This window comes from Pholcus phalangioides, unplaced genomic scaffold (genome assembly GCF_987345545.1).
Source record: "Pholcus phalangioides strain wild (caught in Gottingen) unplaced genomic scaffold, Ppha-v1.0 ptg000042l_1, whole genome shotgun sequence".
NCBI classification, from domain to species: Eukaryota; Metazoa; Arthropoda; class Arachnida; order Araneae; family Pholcidae; genus Pholcus; species Pholcus phalangioides.
The window spans coordinates 20,433,369-20,445,644 of record NW_028301628.1 but is presented as its reverse complement, the minus strand read 5'-3'; the positions used below and the strand labels follow the sequence as shown (position 1 = coordinate 20,445,644).

The 12,276-nt window shown below is 40.0% G+C and overlaps 1 protein-coding gene across 1 annotated transcript; it reads right to left on the bottom strand.

Annotated features, from left to right (window-relative positions):
* Positions 1-3,437: 3,437 nt before the first annotated feature.
* Positions 3,438-11,214, bottom strand: LOC149064628 (uncharacterized). Its single transcript, XM_089255126.1, has 2 exons — positions 11,041-11,214; positions 3,438-4,501 (listed from the first exon to the last, which is right to left on the bottom strand). The coding sequence occupies exon 2, from the start codon at positions 4,448-4,450 to the stop codon at positions 3,776-3,778; it is 675 nt and encodes a 224-aa protein (XP_089111252.1). The 5' UTR covers positions 4,451-4,501; positions 11,041-11,214; the 3' UTR covers positions 3,438-3,775.
* Between the last annotated feature and the right edge of the window lie 1,062 nt (positions 11,215-12,276).

Genomic DNA, 12,276 nt, shown 5'->3' with positions numbered 1-12,276 from the left:
AGGTCTATCACCATCTATAAGCGATTTACTACCGAGTGAGTTGCGCCGGAATTGTAACTGCGTGTATACCTAACAGTCTGAGTGCGTATTTAGAGTTTTGTTTGATTTTTCAGTGCCGCCATCTATATTTCAGAAGTGAAGTGAGTGATGTGTTATGATTGAATTTCATTTTTACTATTTGTAGGTCTGTTGCTCACTGTGGCGAGACTTTTTAAAGGAAAGATCGGCTCGCATTCGCGCCTTGAAGTTGGGAACCACAGAAAGTCAACTTCAGCCGCCACCACTGCGGTGACGGTGGGGTTCGAACCCGGATCCTCGCGATGCGAGTCCATGACCACTCGACCACCACAGCGGCCATGTCGTGGCTAAGGGGACCACAGAGAGCTGAAAAAGTGTGAAGAAATAAAGCTTAAGTGAAATGTGGTAGTAAAATTGCCATTGTAAAAAATGGCCCTTGGAATCTCATTTTTATAGGGGACGAACATGATATAATTAGTGGGTATGCTATTATGTAAGCTGTTTTTTCAAGCTTAGAATGGGACCCCAAGAATATTATTTTCCCGGGAGCCCATGATGTTGAAACGCCATGCACAGAACCCCTAGACAGCAAACAGAATCACCCTTAGGGGTGTGCGACGGGGGCGGTCGCACCGGACCCCGCGTTAATTATAATAATATACCGCAAAATAATAATACTCCATAATTTCTTTCGTGAATTCTGAATTTTTTCATCAATTCTGGCATTCTGCATTTTCATCCAGAAAGAAATAATTCTGGAATCTTGCATTTTAATTTATTCTCAATTATATTGCATTTTGGAATTCTGAGAATTGCCATCTACACAGAAATAATTCCGCATTTTCATTCAGAAATGAATAATTCTGGAATTTATTTATTATCTTTCATAGATTCTCAATCTCCACCAATTCTGGAATTTTTTCTTTAATAAATTCTGAACTTTCATAATTTTTTGGGTTCTAGGTTATTTCCGGATTATTTCTTTCACTTATTCTGAGTTTTCAGGAGGGGGGGGGGGCTATAATTATCTCTGTCAATTATTTTTCTTACACAATATAATATTCAATGAGAATTAGTGTCTATTCCATAAGTGCCTATATATATTTTTTTTTTGTATGGATATTTTTCAGCAACAATCCTGTGTATTGTTGTAATAATGGATGAATTTTCTGTGTGTGTGTGTGTGTGTGTGATGGCGATTTCCCTCTCCCACACAGTGTATAAAATCGGTAAGAACCGATCGGTAATTTCTCCGTAAGAACAGGAAAAAAGTTACAGAGCACACACACACACACAGAGAGAGAGAGAGATATATCGGCGAAATGCGCTGCTTACGACACCTTTTGATTCCTCCAGAACCAGTTGGCCAATCACGCCCGGCGTAACCCACATGCGTGAGGCGTTTTGCGCTCTGTAGGAAAACAGTCATACTGCTTTTCCAGTTGGTGAGTGAACGGCGTGTCGCGCTAGTGATTCACGTTGTACGCGGAGCAAAATAATTCGTGGTGAGCTGTGTCATAGACACAAACTAGAGATACTGCATAGATACATAGTCAAGTGTATTCAAGTTTTGACGTGAATACGTTTTTTTGTGCCTGGAATCACGTGGTAGGTAATGACATTGGTATCGTAAAATTTGTCTTTTTTTTTTTGAGCAGCGAAAAGGCGATACTAGTGATGTTTGTTTGTATTGCGAATTTCCCGAGATATAGCTTAAAACAATTTTGGACGCGGGTCACGAGCCCAGACCAGAAAAGGTATTGAAACCGAGTGGTATCAATAGATTTGTCTTAATTGGAACTAAGGATCGTTGAACTCCAGTTGAAAAACGCTGTCATAGAGCGTACACCACACATGCTCAGCCCGTGGCCTTAAGAGCCATCTGATGTGGCCCGCGACCTCAAACATAATTTTGTAAAAATGGACAGACCACTTGAGTGACTCGCAGTGCAATTCCACATCCCTTTAAATGACGTGCGGAATATTTAATTTTCACTTGAGTAACGTGCGGAACATTTTCAGGTCAATTAAGTGACTCATGGTGCAGTTCCACATCACTTGAGTTGCCCGCGGCCCATTTCCAGATCCCTTAAGTGTTCCGCAGCATAGTTACAGATCACTTAAGTGACCCGCGGTGAAAATCCACATCACTTAAGTGACCCGCGGTGAAAATCCACATCACTTAAGTGACCCGCGGTGAAAATCCACATCACTTAGGTGTCTCCCGGCACTTTCCCGAATCACTTATGCAACCTTCGACATATTTACGGATCATTTGAGTGCATAGTTCCGGAGCACTCAAGCAGCCCACGGCATATTTGCAGGTCACCTTAACCTTTATATCCGACATTGAGAAAAGTAGAATAAAAATAAAACTATAATGAATTAAAATAAAAGTATGAATGTGATGATGATAACAAATACAGGGTGGGCATAAAGTCCGTAGAAATTTTAACAATTCATAAAATAACCGAAATAAAAAACGGTTTGCAGGGTGGTTAGCATCGCTAGGTCACGGGAATTTTTTTTAAGAACAAGAAAAAAAACTAAAAAACATCCGATAGGTGGCGCTGGCGTACACAATTCAAAGAAAAGATACGCAAATAACGAACAGAATGTCTTCGAATCGTTTATTACAGCAGTATGTGTTCCATATGACCACCACAGGGATTGACACATTTCAGGCGAGTCACAAATCCAGCAACGGCAGAGCGCAAGGTCTTATAACCGTCTCATTTGCATATTTGCACGGAAGTCGCTCGTACCAGCGCCACTTATCGGCTGTTTTTTTAGTTGTTTTCTTCCCCCCCCCCCGTCTTAAAAACATTCCCGTGACCTAGCGATGTTAACCCTGCAAACCGTTTTTTATTTCGGTTATTTTTCCGGTTTTTATTTATTTTTGAAGTTTCTACGAACTACCCTGTGGTTATCATGTGAATTAGTATTTGGTAGGTCATTTTAGTTCTAATTAAAGACCAAAAAAAATAATTCTGAAAAATGATTAGTTAGTTCAAAACAAATTATCTCTAACCTGGCACTTTAAAGTACTGTCAAGATATAAAGGGTTAAAGTGACCTGCGGCTCTGTCTCGGATAAACTAGTGACCCGCGACCCGTTTTCAAACCAATGAAGTGGTCCGGACTCCCCTAGAGGTTGAGTACCTCTATCGTAGACGTCTGAGTTGAATTCGAATCATATTAAAGACACGAATGACGTCGTGAGTGCAGAGCCGTCTTAAGAGCATCGTGGGCCCCCCTGGTCAAGTGATTTTTCTGAGGCCCTACGAGACAAATTTTCGAAAATTTCAACCATATCTCATTTTTTGTGAGGCTCTTTTTCTCCTGTGACCCCCGGGCCGTGCCCGGGTGGGTTCGTGCCTTAAGACGGCACTGCGTGAGTGATGGAGACAGAAATTCAAATCGTGTGAAACAAATCGTTTAATCAATCTGAAAATCTCGAACGCAGGGTATTTCGACTCAATGATTATGTCACGGTCAAGGTCAAATTTTTTGCGATCCTCGAAGTGGCTAGTGATGTCCAGGGCAATGTGCGAAGTTGCCAGAGCACTAGACTTCAGACTTGGACCCACAACACGTCATATACATGAGGTTCTTTCCGTCCTCTCAAAGATATGGTCTATTCCTGTGATAATGATTTGGGCGAACTTCAGAAAAAGGCACACGCGGAACGTCCTTGTCTTTCTGGAAATTGTTTATCGGTAATGTTTAGCGTAACTGGCAAAGTATTCTGCGATTGGTCATTCCATCATCCTCTGTCCGCACGAGACCATGTTCTCTTTGCTGTCTTCGAGAGGGTCGTTCTTGAGCATGTCCTGAAGACTACGGATGTACCTAATGGCCATCCTCAGTATCTCGACTTTGCTGAGGCGCTTGTCTTTGTCCTTGGAGGTGATCGGCAAGTGGTTCTTCAGCCTCTCGAACCCGTCGTTGACGTTCCTGACCCTCTGCCGCTCGCGTTCGTTCCTGCGCCGGATGAAAGACGGTTCGAGCCAATAGGCGTACGGAGAGAAAGCAGTCGGCAAGGGTATCTTGCAATGGGGCGAGAACGGGTCTTTTATCTCGTCTTCCCTGGAGCTCGAGCTGGCGTTGTCGTGCGAGTTGTCCCCTCCGTTCACGTGGTCGTCGTCGTCAATGTTGTCGATGGCCAGCGGCTCGTCCTCGTCGCGTTCGTCGGGGCTCTCGACGAGCCTCACCGACGTCGTGTATTCCGGGCTGGCTATCTCGTTCCTGTCCTCTAACAGCGACGTAGATGGTATCTGCGTTATCATGTTGATCATCGAATAGTGCGGGACGAGTTCGCAAGGGAGTGTCAGCCCGAGGCTCACCAGGTGCTCGTAATCGTGAGGCATCACGTCGGGTGTCAGAGGCAGAGGTGTCAGCATCGTATACTCCGGAACTTTCCCAGAGGACATGGTTGCTATCTTCGATTCCTCTGGACCAGTCAGTTAAAACGGACGATTCCACTGCGGAGAAAATAAAAACAAATCAGTGAAGGACTTAAATGCGGTAATTGCATACAGACATTGGCATAACACGGGGTCATCATTTCAACTTTTTCCGAGGGGGAGGGGGGCAAAGAACATGTACTCAATGTATGTATATATATACATACCATTTTTAGTGTTTTCAAAAGTCAGGGGGGTTTCCCAAATGACAGGCCTGGCATAACAAAACGACATATTTGTTTCGGGACAGCTTCTTCATTGCCGTGTCACTAGAGCATTAGTTTCCCCAAACTTCTGGTTCCATCGCCCCCTTCTTCAGGAAATCTTTCTTCTCATCACCCCTAATTCAAGCCAACCCATAGGATCCTATACTAAATCCAATGCTTCTGACGCCCTCGGATCCTTCCATCGCCCACTGAGGGGCGATATTGCCCACTTAGGAAAACGCTGCACTAGAGCAATGACATGGTTTTCAAGTGTTCCGTAAGAGGCGTACACTTTTGAAAACCATGGGCGTTGCAAGCAGATCCCTCACCCACTAAGGCAGGGGTCTTGAACGCATGGTTCGTGGGCCCACGGAGCTTTTTTTGTTGTGCCCCCCCCCCAAACATTTTTTTAAAAGAATGGCTGAAAAGATCTAAAGACGATTAAATCAAAAAATAATTTGATAAAGCCCACAAGCTACTGAACAAGTCGGAGGACCCCACAGCCTGAACAGTTTTTTTAGTTCCCTGATTTCATATAGGGCCTATTTTAGGACAGAAATTTCGACATCTAAAAAGCCTACCTGATTACAGAATTTACTGAAATGCTTAAAAATACCTTAATTGAAAAAAAAAATTCAGAATATTTATAGAAGAAATAGTTTCGAAATTAATGAAAAATAATTTCAGGATTATTTAAATTATTTCATGATTCATTAAAATTTCTAATTAATGAAGAATAATTCCAGAATTAGTGAAACAAATAATTTTAGAACTTTCAAAACAAATAATTTCAGGATTAGAGTGAGAAATAACTTAAAAGTGAATAAAAGAAATAATTTCTGAATTAATGATAGAAATATAGTAATTTCATAATTAATAAAAAAACAATTGCAAAATTATTGAAAGTAATTTCAAGGTATGTTAAAAGAAATAATTTCAGAATTATTGAAATCGCTCATTACAGAACCATTTACAGTAATTTCAGAATAATTAAAAGAAGTGAGATGGATCGAAACTTTTTCCAGAATTGGCAGAAAATGTCATTCCGAAACTAATCACAATATTGATGATAAAAATAATAATAATTTTAGAATTCCATCTTACATTTCTAAACACCTCAATATGAGTTGGTGGCCCGCGGACTTCGTGGAAAGTTTCGATGTGGCCCGCGATGTCTTAAAGCAGGGCCGTAACTAGGCAGGTGCAACAGATGCACCCGTACACCGTACAGGGCCCACTTAGGGGGGGGGGCCAGAATGGGCCAAAATTCAAATTCTTGCACAGGGCACAGGAATGGCTAGCTACGGCCCTGTCTGAAAGTTTGGAGAGACCCCCCCCCCCCGCACTAAGGTATAAGGTATCTGCAGGACGTGTTTCAGAACGAAGCAGATATTAGAGTGAAAATACAGTGAGCGTCTATCAGGGTTTGCCTGTTTGAATCAGCTTGATTTGAATCATGATTAAAATCAAGATTCAAATCACTATTTCTTTTTATATCATTGATTCAACCCTTTGACAACCGGTGGTATTTCAAAGTACCACTAATTTTTTAACTCCCAGTAACGTCCCTTATATATATTGTTGGGTGTTGGTATTTTGAAGTATACAGTAAAGGTTGCGTAACTACTGTGGGATTACCAGATGACAGCACAAGTATGGGGACAAGCGGTTTTTCAAATATGATAATTAATAAAATTCAGTTAAATGTTTCGCCCCTGTAAAAATATTTAATGCATCAGATGAAAGTGTAATGCTGCTTCTACAAAATGTTCCCTAACAAATGTATGAAACGAATTACGGCTTTCTTTGCGGTAAAATAAATAAATATTCATTATTATGTAACATTTAACGTATTCAAGTTGATGTATTTTCTTATTGCACATCGTACAGTGCTGACAAGGCTTTCAAGAACCAGGTTATTTAATTCGTTGTGTACTAAATACTTTTTGGAAAAGAAAACAAACATATATATATACATAACACTTTAATATTAAGAACTAAAACCCCACAACTTCCCATGATAATTATTTCTTCGTTTTTTCATAATGTGGTAGTGGAAGGTATCACGAAAATTGAATACCGTTTTTCTTCTACTTGAAAAAATTTAATAAAATTCTAAGTAAAAATATAACCTAGTATGATATGCATGTTATATAAATATATATGTATATATATTGTAATGTGTAGTAAAGTCATAAATTTCGTGCTAAAAAGAATTACAGAAGATCTAGTGAGTACAGATTTGAAGCTCGATCACTAGCTACAAAGCAGAAAGATGGCTGTTCAATTTCTAGATTTGCTCGTGTGTGGAGAAACTTGAAGAAAAATATAGAGAGTTAAACTTATATATATAATAGGTATATAACTGCATTATACATATGTTTAATGAGACAGAGATAAGACAAAAAAAGAGTGAGAAGGCACTGAATTCCCCCCCCCCCAAATTTCCTAGTTTATCCTATTTTGTAGATGCAAATTGATAGAACTTGAAAAAAAATAAATTGGAGAAGAGGCTGTGTCATAGACAAGGCCGCAAGTTTTGACGCGAATACTTTTTTGTGCCTTGAATCGCGTGGTGACATAATGAATTTACGTCATTATCATCGACTTTGTCTGTGGAATAGCTAACCAACGATAACCAACGCATATAGAAATGTCTCCACTTAATACATGATTCACTGAAAGACTGGTTATTTGTGGAGATGAAGATCACAAGGAAGAAAATTCATCACTGCCCCCACGGGGACTCGAACCTCGGTCTCTCGCTTGTCGGACGAGTGCTCTACCTCTTTGAATTTTCTTCCTTGTAATCTTCACCTCCACAAATAACCAGTCTTTCAATGTATTAAGTGGAGACATTTCTATAAGCATGTGGCCAACTGGTGGCCTATGTTATTCACGAGCTATTAGTTGATTGCTGCCGCCGTCCATGTGTACGGAGCCTTCCAACATATACTCGTATATACTCTCCAAGGTTAAGATATCCTATTTGCTTCCATAGCTTAGATCAGCGGTAGGGACTCCTTGAGCACTTCTCAGGGGCTCCGCGGCAGCTCGAGAAAAATAAAAAAAAACAGTAAATTTGAAAAAAAGAATTATAAATATTTTAAATAATATAAATAAATCAGTAACTCTCTTTGATGAATGAATAAAAAATAGGCCTACGGGGCTCCGTCATAGAAATTGCAAATCAGAAAGGGCTCCGCAAGTCAAAAAAAGGTTGAGAACCGCTGCCTTAGATGGTAGAGCACTCGTCCGGCAAGCGATAGACCGAGGTTCAGGTCCCCATGGGGGCAGTGATGAATTTTCTTACTGAGAATCAGGAAGAAAATTCCTGATTTTAGGTTCATTGAAAGACATGACACAGCCTTTTCTCCAATTTATTTTTTTTCAAGTTCTATCAATTTGCTTCTACAAAATAGGATAAACTAGGAAATTTGGAAGGAATTGAGTGCCTTCTCACTCTCTTTCTGTCATATCTCTGTCTCATTAAACATATGTAATGCAGTTATATATATACACCTATATATATAAGTTTAACTCTCTATATTTTTCTTTAATTCTTTATAAGTTTCTCCACACACGAGCAAATCTAGAAATTGAACAGCCATCTTTCTGCTTTGTATCTAGAGATCGAGCTTCAAATCTGTACACACTAGATTTTCTGTAATTCTTTTTAGCAAGAAATTTATGACTTTACTACATATTACAATAACAGTCTTTCAATGAATCATGTATTAAACGATACCAATGTCGTTTATTTTCGTTGTGGAGATATAGCGGGAAATAATTTGTTACGAATCAGGAGGGAAACTGACCTGGTGCCCAGACGGGAAGAGATATTGAAACCGAAGTGATACCATTAAATGCACTTTTGCAATGCATGTGACGATGCTATTGCTTTTGATTTGCTTCATGAGATATGAGCGTTTTTAAAGAGATTTCGTCACACAAACAAACTTTACGAATGCTCACAGTATCGTCAGATAATTTCTAAGACGTGTTCGCGTCAAAAAAAAACTTGTGGGGTTTTTTTTTTTTTTCAAAAAGGAAAAATATGTATTAGTACTCTAAGTATCAAGAATCGTGATCTTTTTCATGATTCAATAAATTAGGATTTGTACGAATCCTAAAATCAGTTTCTGTATAAAGCCTTTAATTCTCGGTTTTTAGGCTGGGATTAGACTATAGAAACTTCCAAACTATTTCCCTACAAAAATACCCCATTTTTTCAGTGGACCTCACTTTAATTATTAATCTTTACCAGATTCTGAGGTTATTTTCATAATTTATAAATTGTGTCATAATGAATATGAATATAAATATTCCTCTCGCGTATTTGTGATGTTAAATTTCTTTCCTTGAAATTCATTTCAGCACACTTGCTGTAGCACTGTATTTTTCTCCAAGGGTTATTTATAAGCAGTATTTGGTGATTTCGCTGACAACATGTTAGTTGAGAATCGGCGATGTCACGTATTAATTATCACGATATCCCGTATTTTTCTCGAAAAAAAAATATGGTCACCCTAATCATAATGAAATAAAAACTTCATGCGCGGTATTTGATTTCATCTGATTATATTTTTCGTCAAAAAAAGTCAAAAATGTCGACCTAGGTTGTAACGACAAAATTTCGTGTATCTTCAATGCTGTAATAATCGAGTTTGGCCGTAATTATATGCCATTATCTTGGCATCGATATCAAATCGAATTCTCTAGCAACTCTGTAAAAATGCCATGAAATTTGATCGGTTTTTCTAGCTGAGGGGAAAGGGTAGATTTTCAGGGGGATAATAATTCATTCAATGTGATGATTAATTATTTAATGCGGTGTCTTTTTGCTCATGCGTGTTGGTTACGATTTCTTTTTTTATGGTTAAGCCTATTTTGATTAGGGAATTAGGGAAGAAGCAAACTTAAAAAAAACCATTTTTTTTGCATGAAATTCAGACAGCGCCGTTTTAACACATGGGCCCACCCGGGCACGTCCCGGGGGCCTCAAGAGAAGAGGGGCCTCGCAAAAATGAGATCCGGTTGAAATTTTCTAGAATTCACCAGGTAGGGCTTCCGAAAAACCACTTGGCTCGGGGGCCCCATGATACTCTTAAGACGGCCCTGAATGCAGAATTTTCGAATTCACAAATTTCGAATTATTTTTTTCTTTGATAAACTTTAAACGTATTATGAAATATAATATTCTCCACTCTAGTTAAAGCATTAACAATCACAATTAACTGAAAGAAAAGAAAGATGGAAAAGTTTTCTTAAAATAACTTAGTTTTGTCTCTCTGGTATAAAATTGTAGATCACGGTGAAGCTATTTACGCAGTTTCCTTCTGCGCTGATTTCACTTTTTTGTCTGTGAGAGAACATATTGAATACTCTTTTCCAAAAAATGAAGAGTTCAGTTAATAATTATTTATAATTAGTATTTAATTAAACGTAATATAGTTAATTAGAATCAATCCTTCTGAGGGAGGGATGAGGCTTACGTGCCGGAGTTTTGTCCCCGATGCGGCCCGTGACACTCCGTCTTACCATTATGTTGACCCTTGAACAGAGAGAAGTTGGCCACCCTTGAGTTAGAGTATGTGAAAGCATGGGAGTGACCATAAAGAGTGACTTAGAGAGCGATGAGCCAACGAAGTCAGTGACTTACCAAATGAGTGACCTAGAGAGTATAGTACCAGGTCAGTGAATCACCAAAAGAGTGACCTAGAGAGTGAGGTAGACCACAGATTAATGAGAGACTAAAAGAGTGACCTAAAGAGTGTGTAAACATGTAAATGATTAAAAAAAGTGACTTATAGAGGGGAGGAGCATGGAAATGGCCAAAAGAGTGAGTTAGGTGAATTTACACGAGCTACCTTAAGACTCTAAGTTTGAGATACGAGTATCTAGAAAATTCGACTTGAATTGCCAAAGGGCGGCAAAATCATAAATCCGCTTCTGACGACACTCGTACAACCAGAAAAAAAAATAACTTCTCTTTTTTTTAAACCACTAGCTCGATAGCCTTCCAAATTTTTGCCCCCCACGGCTCCCTTGCCTTAGTCATTGCTTATTCGCCATTCCCTAGATATTCTATAAAAGAGCCACTTCATAGATCTGAATAAGCATAGATCAATATCGACAGCTCATCGCGACGCCCCAAGGAGCCGCGACGCACACTTTGAGAAACACTGCACCAATTTATTTTCCGATTTGGCCAGTTTAACATTCACTGGTTTATGGAATAGTTTAGTTCATAGTTATTTTGCCCCTAGCTTTTCAAACTACAACGCTGTAACGAATCATCAGTTAGTTGATCCCCCGCCACTATCGGATAACGGTAATAAATGTACTTACCGTCCGTTGATATAGGAAAGAGTCCGACGCCTACAACAAGACCCGACAGGGCCTAGTCGGAGATGGATTCAACTCGATTCATTAGCATTCCTTCGGTGGTCAACATATTTGGTAAGCCGAGTTTTCGACTGCGAGGTGGGGAAAAAAATAGAGAGACTGCTACTGTGTGTCTTTGAATGAACAAAATGCAGGGATAAGTCCTGATTTGGACGAATACACGTACATCATGTAAATGCCGCTCACTTTTATTGTATCACCTGTTCCAATGTAAACTTAAATATCGCGGTAGCGTGTTACGTCCAACCAAGAGACAGAGGCTTCCGTTTTTGTCCAGAAAAGAGGAAAACCGATCGGAAGCCCCTCGATCTTTTCTGCCATGCACCTTGTTGTTGGCTTTTTTTTTTCTCTCTCTCTCTCTCTTTAGCTCTACGAATTCAGGTGTCTGTTCATTCATCAGAGACAATGTCTCTCTCTCGCTCTCTCTCACACTAATCCGCTCGGATGTGGGGCGGGGACACTGCTCATCATCATCCCAAGTAATCATTGATCGCTCCAAACAATCGCGGCTCGGATTTTTTTCCCCCCTCCCTTAAACTATTTTCAAAACTGGAAAAAAAACATGGAAATTAACGCCGTTCGTCCGTCCCATATATACAGGACTCGACCCCTTACTCAGGAGTCGAAATGGTGTGTTGCCTTGTATATTCATGAGTTATGGGAAAGAGGGACACTCAGCCAACTCACAAAATTGTTGGGGGGCCCAAATATCCCCCCAGGTTCCCAGCTCCTATAGCCAGGATCGCGTGCCGGATTACCGAAACCGCAGAAAGGCAGTTGAAAAAAAAACGGTCGTGCTGTGGGTGTTCGAGCATCCCCAGAATTAATTCAGAAATCAGAATTTCCAATTTTAAGCTCAAGACGAGCACCCACATATCTAAAACATGCCGATGCCCCTGTTCCAAATTTCTACTTTGGAGAAGGAGCATCGGAATTGTTTTAGATTTCTGAATTCTAGTGATGCTTGAACACCCACATATGGAAGTCATGCCCTGGCACGTAATAGCATGTTTTCCTCTTTCACACACGAAGGAAGTCCGCCTAAAAACGCCATCCCCTTATCATGATCTGAGATGTGTAAGTTTTCTGCTTGTGGGGCTTATCAGTTAGAAATAACTTGGAATATGAGATGGGCCTTCGCCTGAAACCGCCAGATCACTGAACGGGCCAGACTATCGT

What these genes read in the sequence shown, in the direction of transcription:
- LOC149064628 (XM_089255126.1), bottom strand. Translation starts at nt 4,450, where the DNA reads ATGTCCTCTGGGAAAGTTCCGGAGTATACGATGCTGACACCTCTGCCT.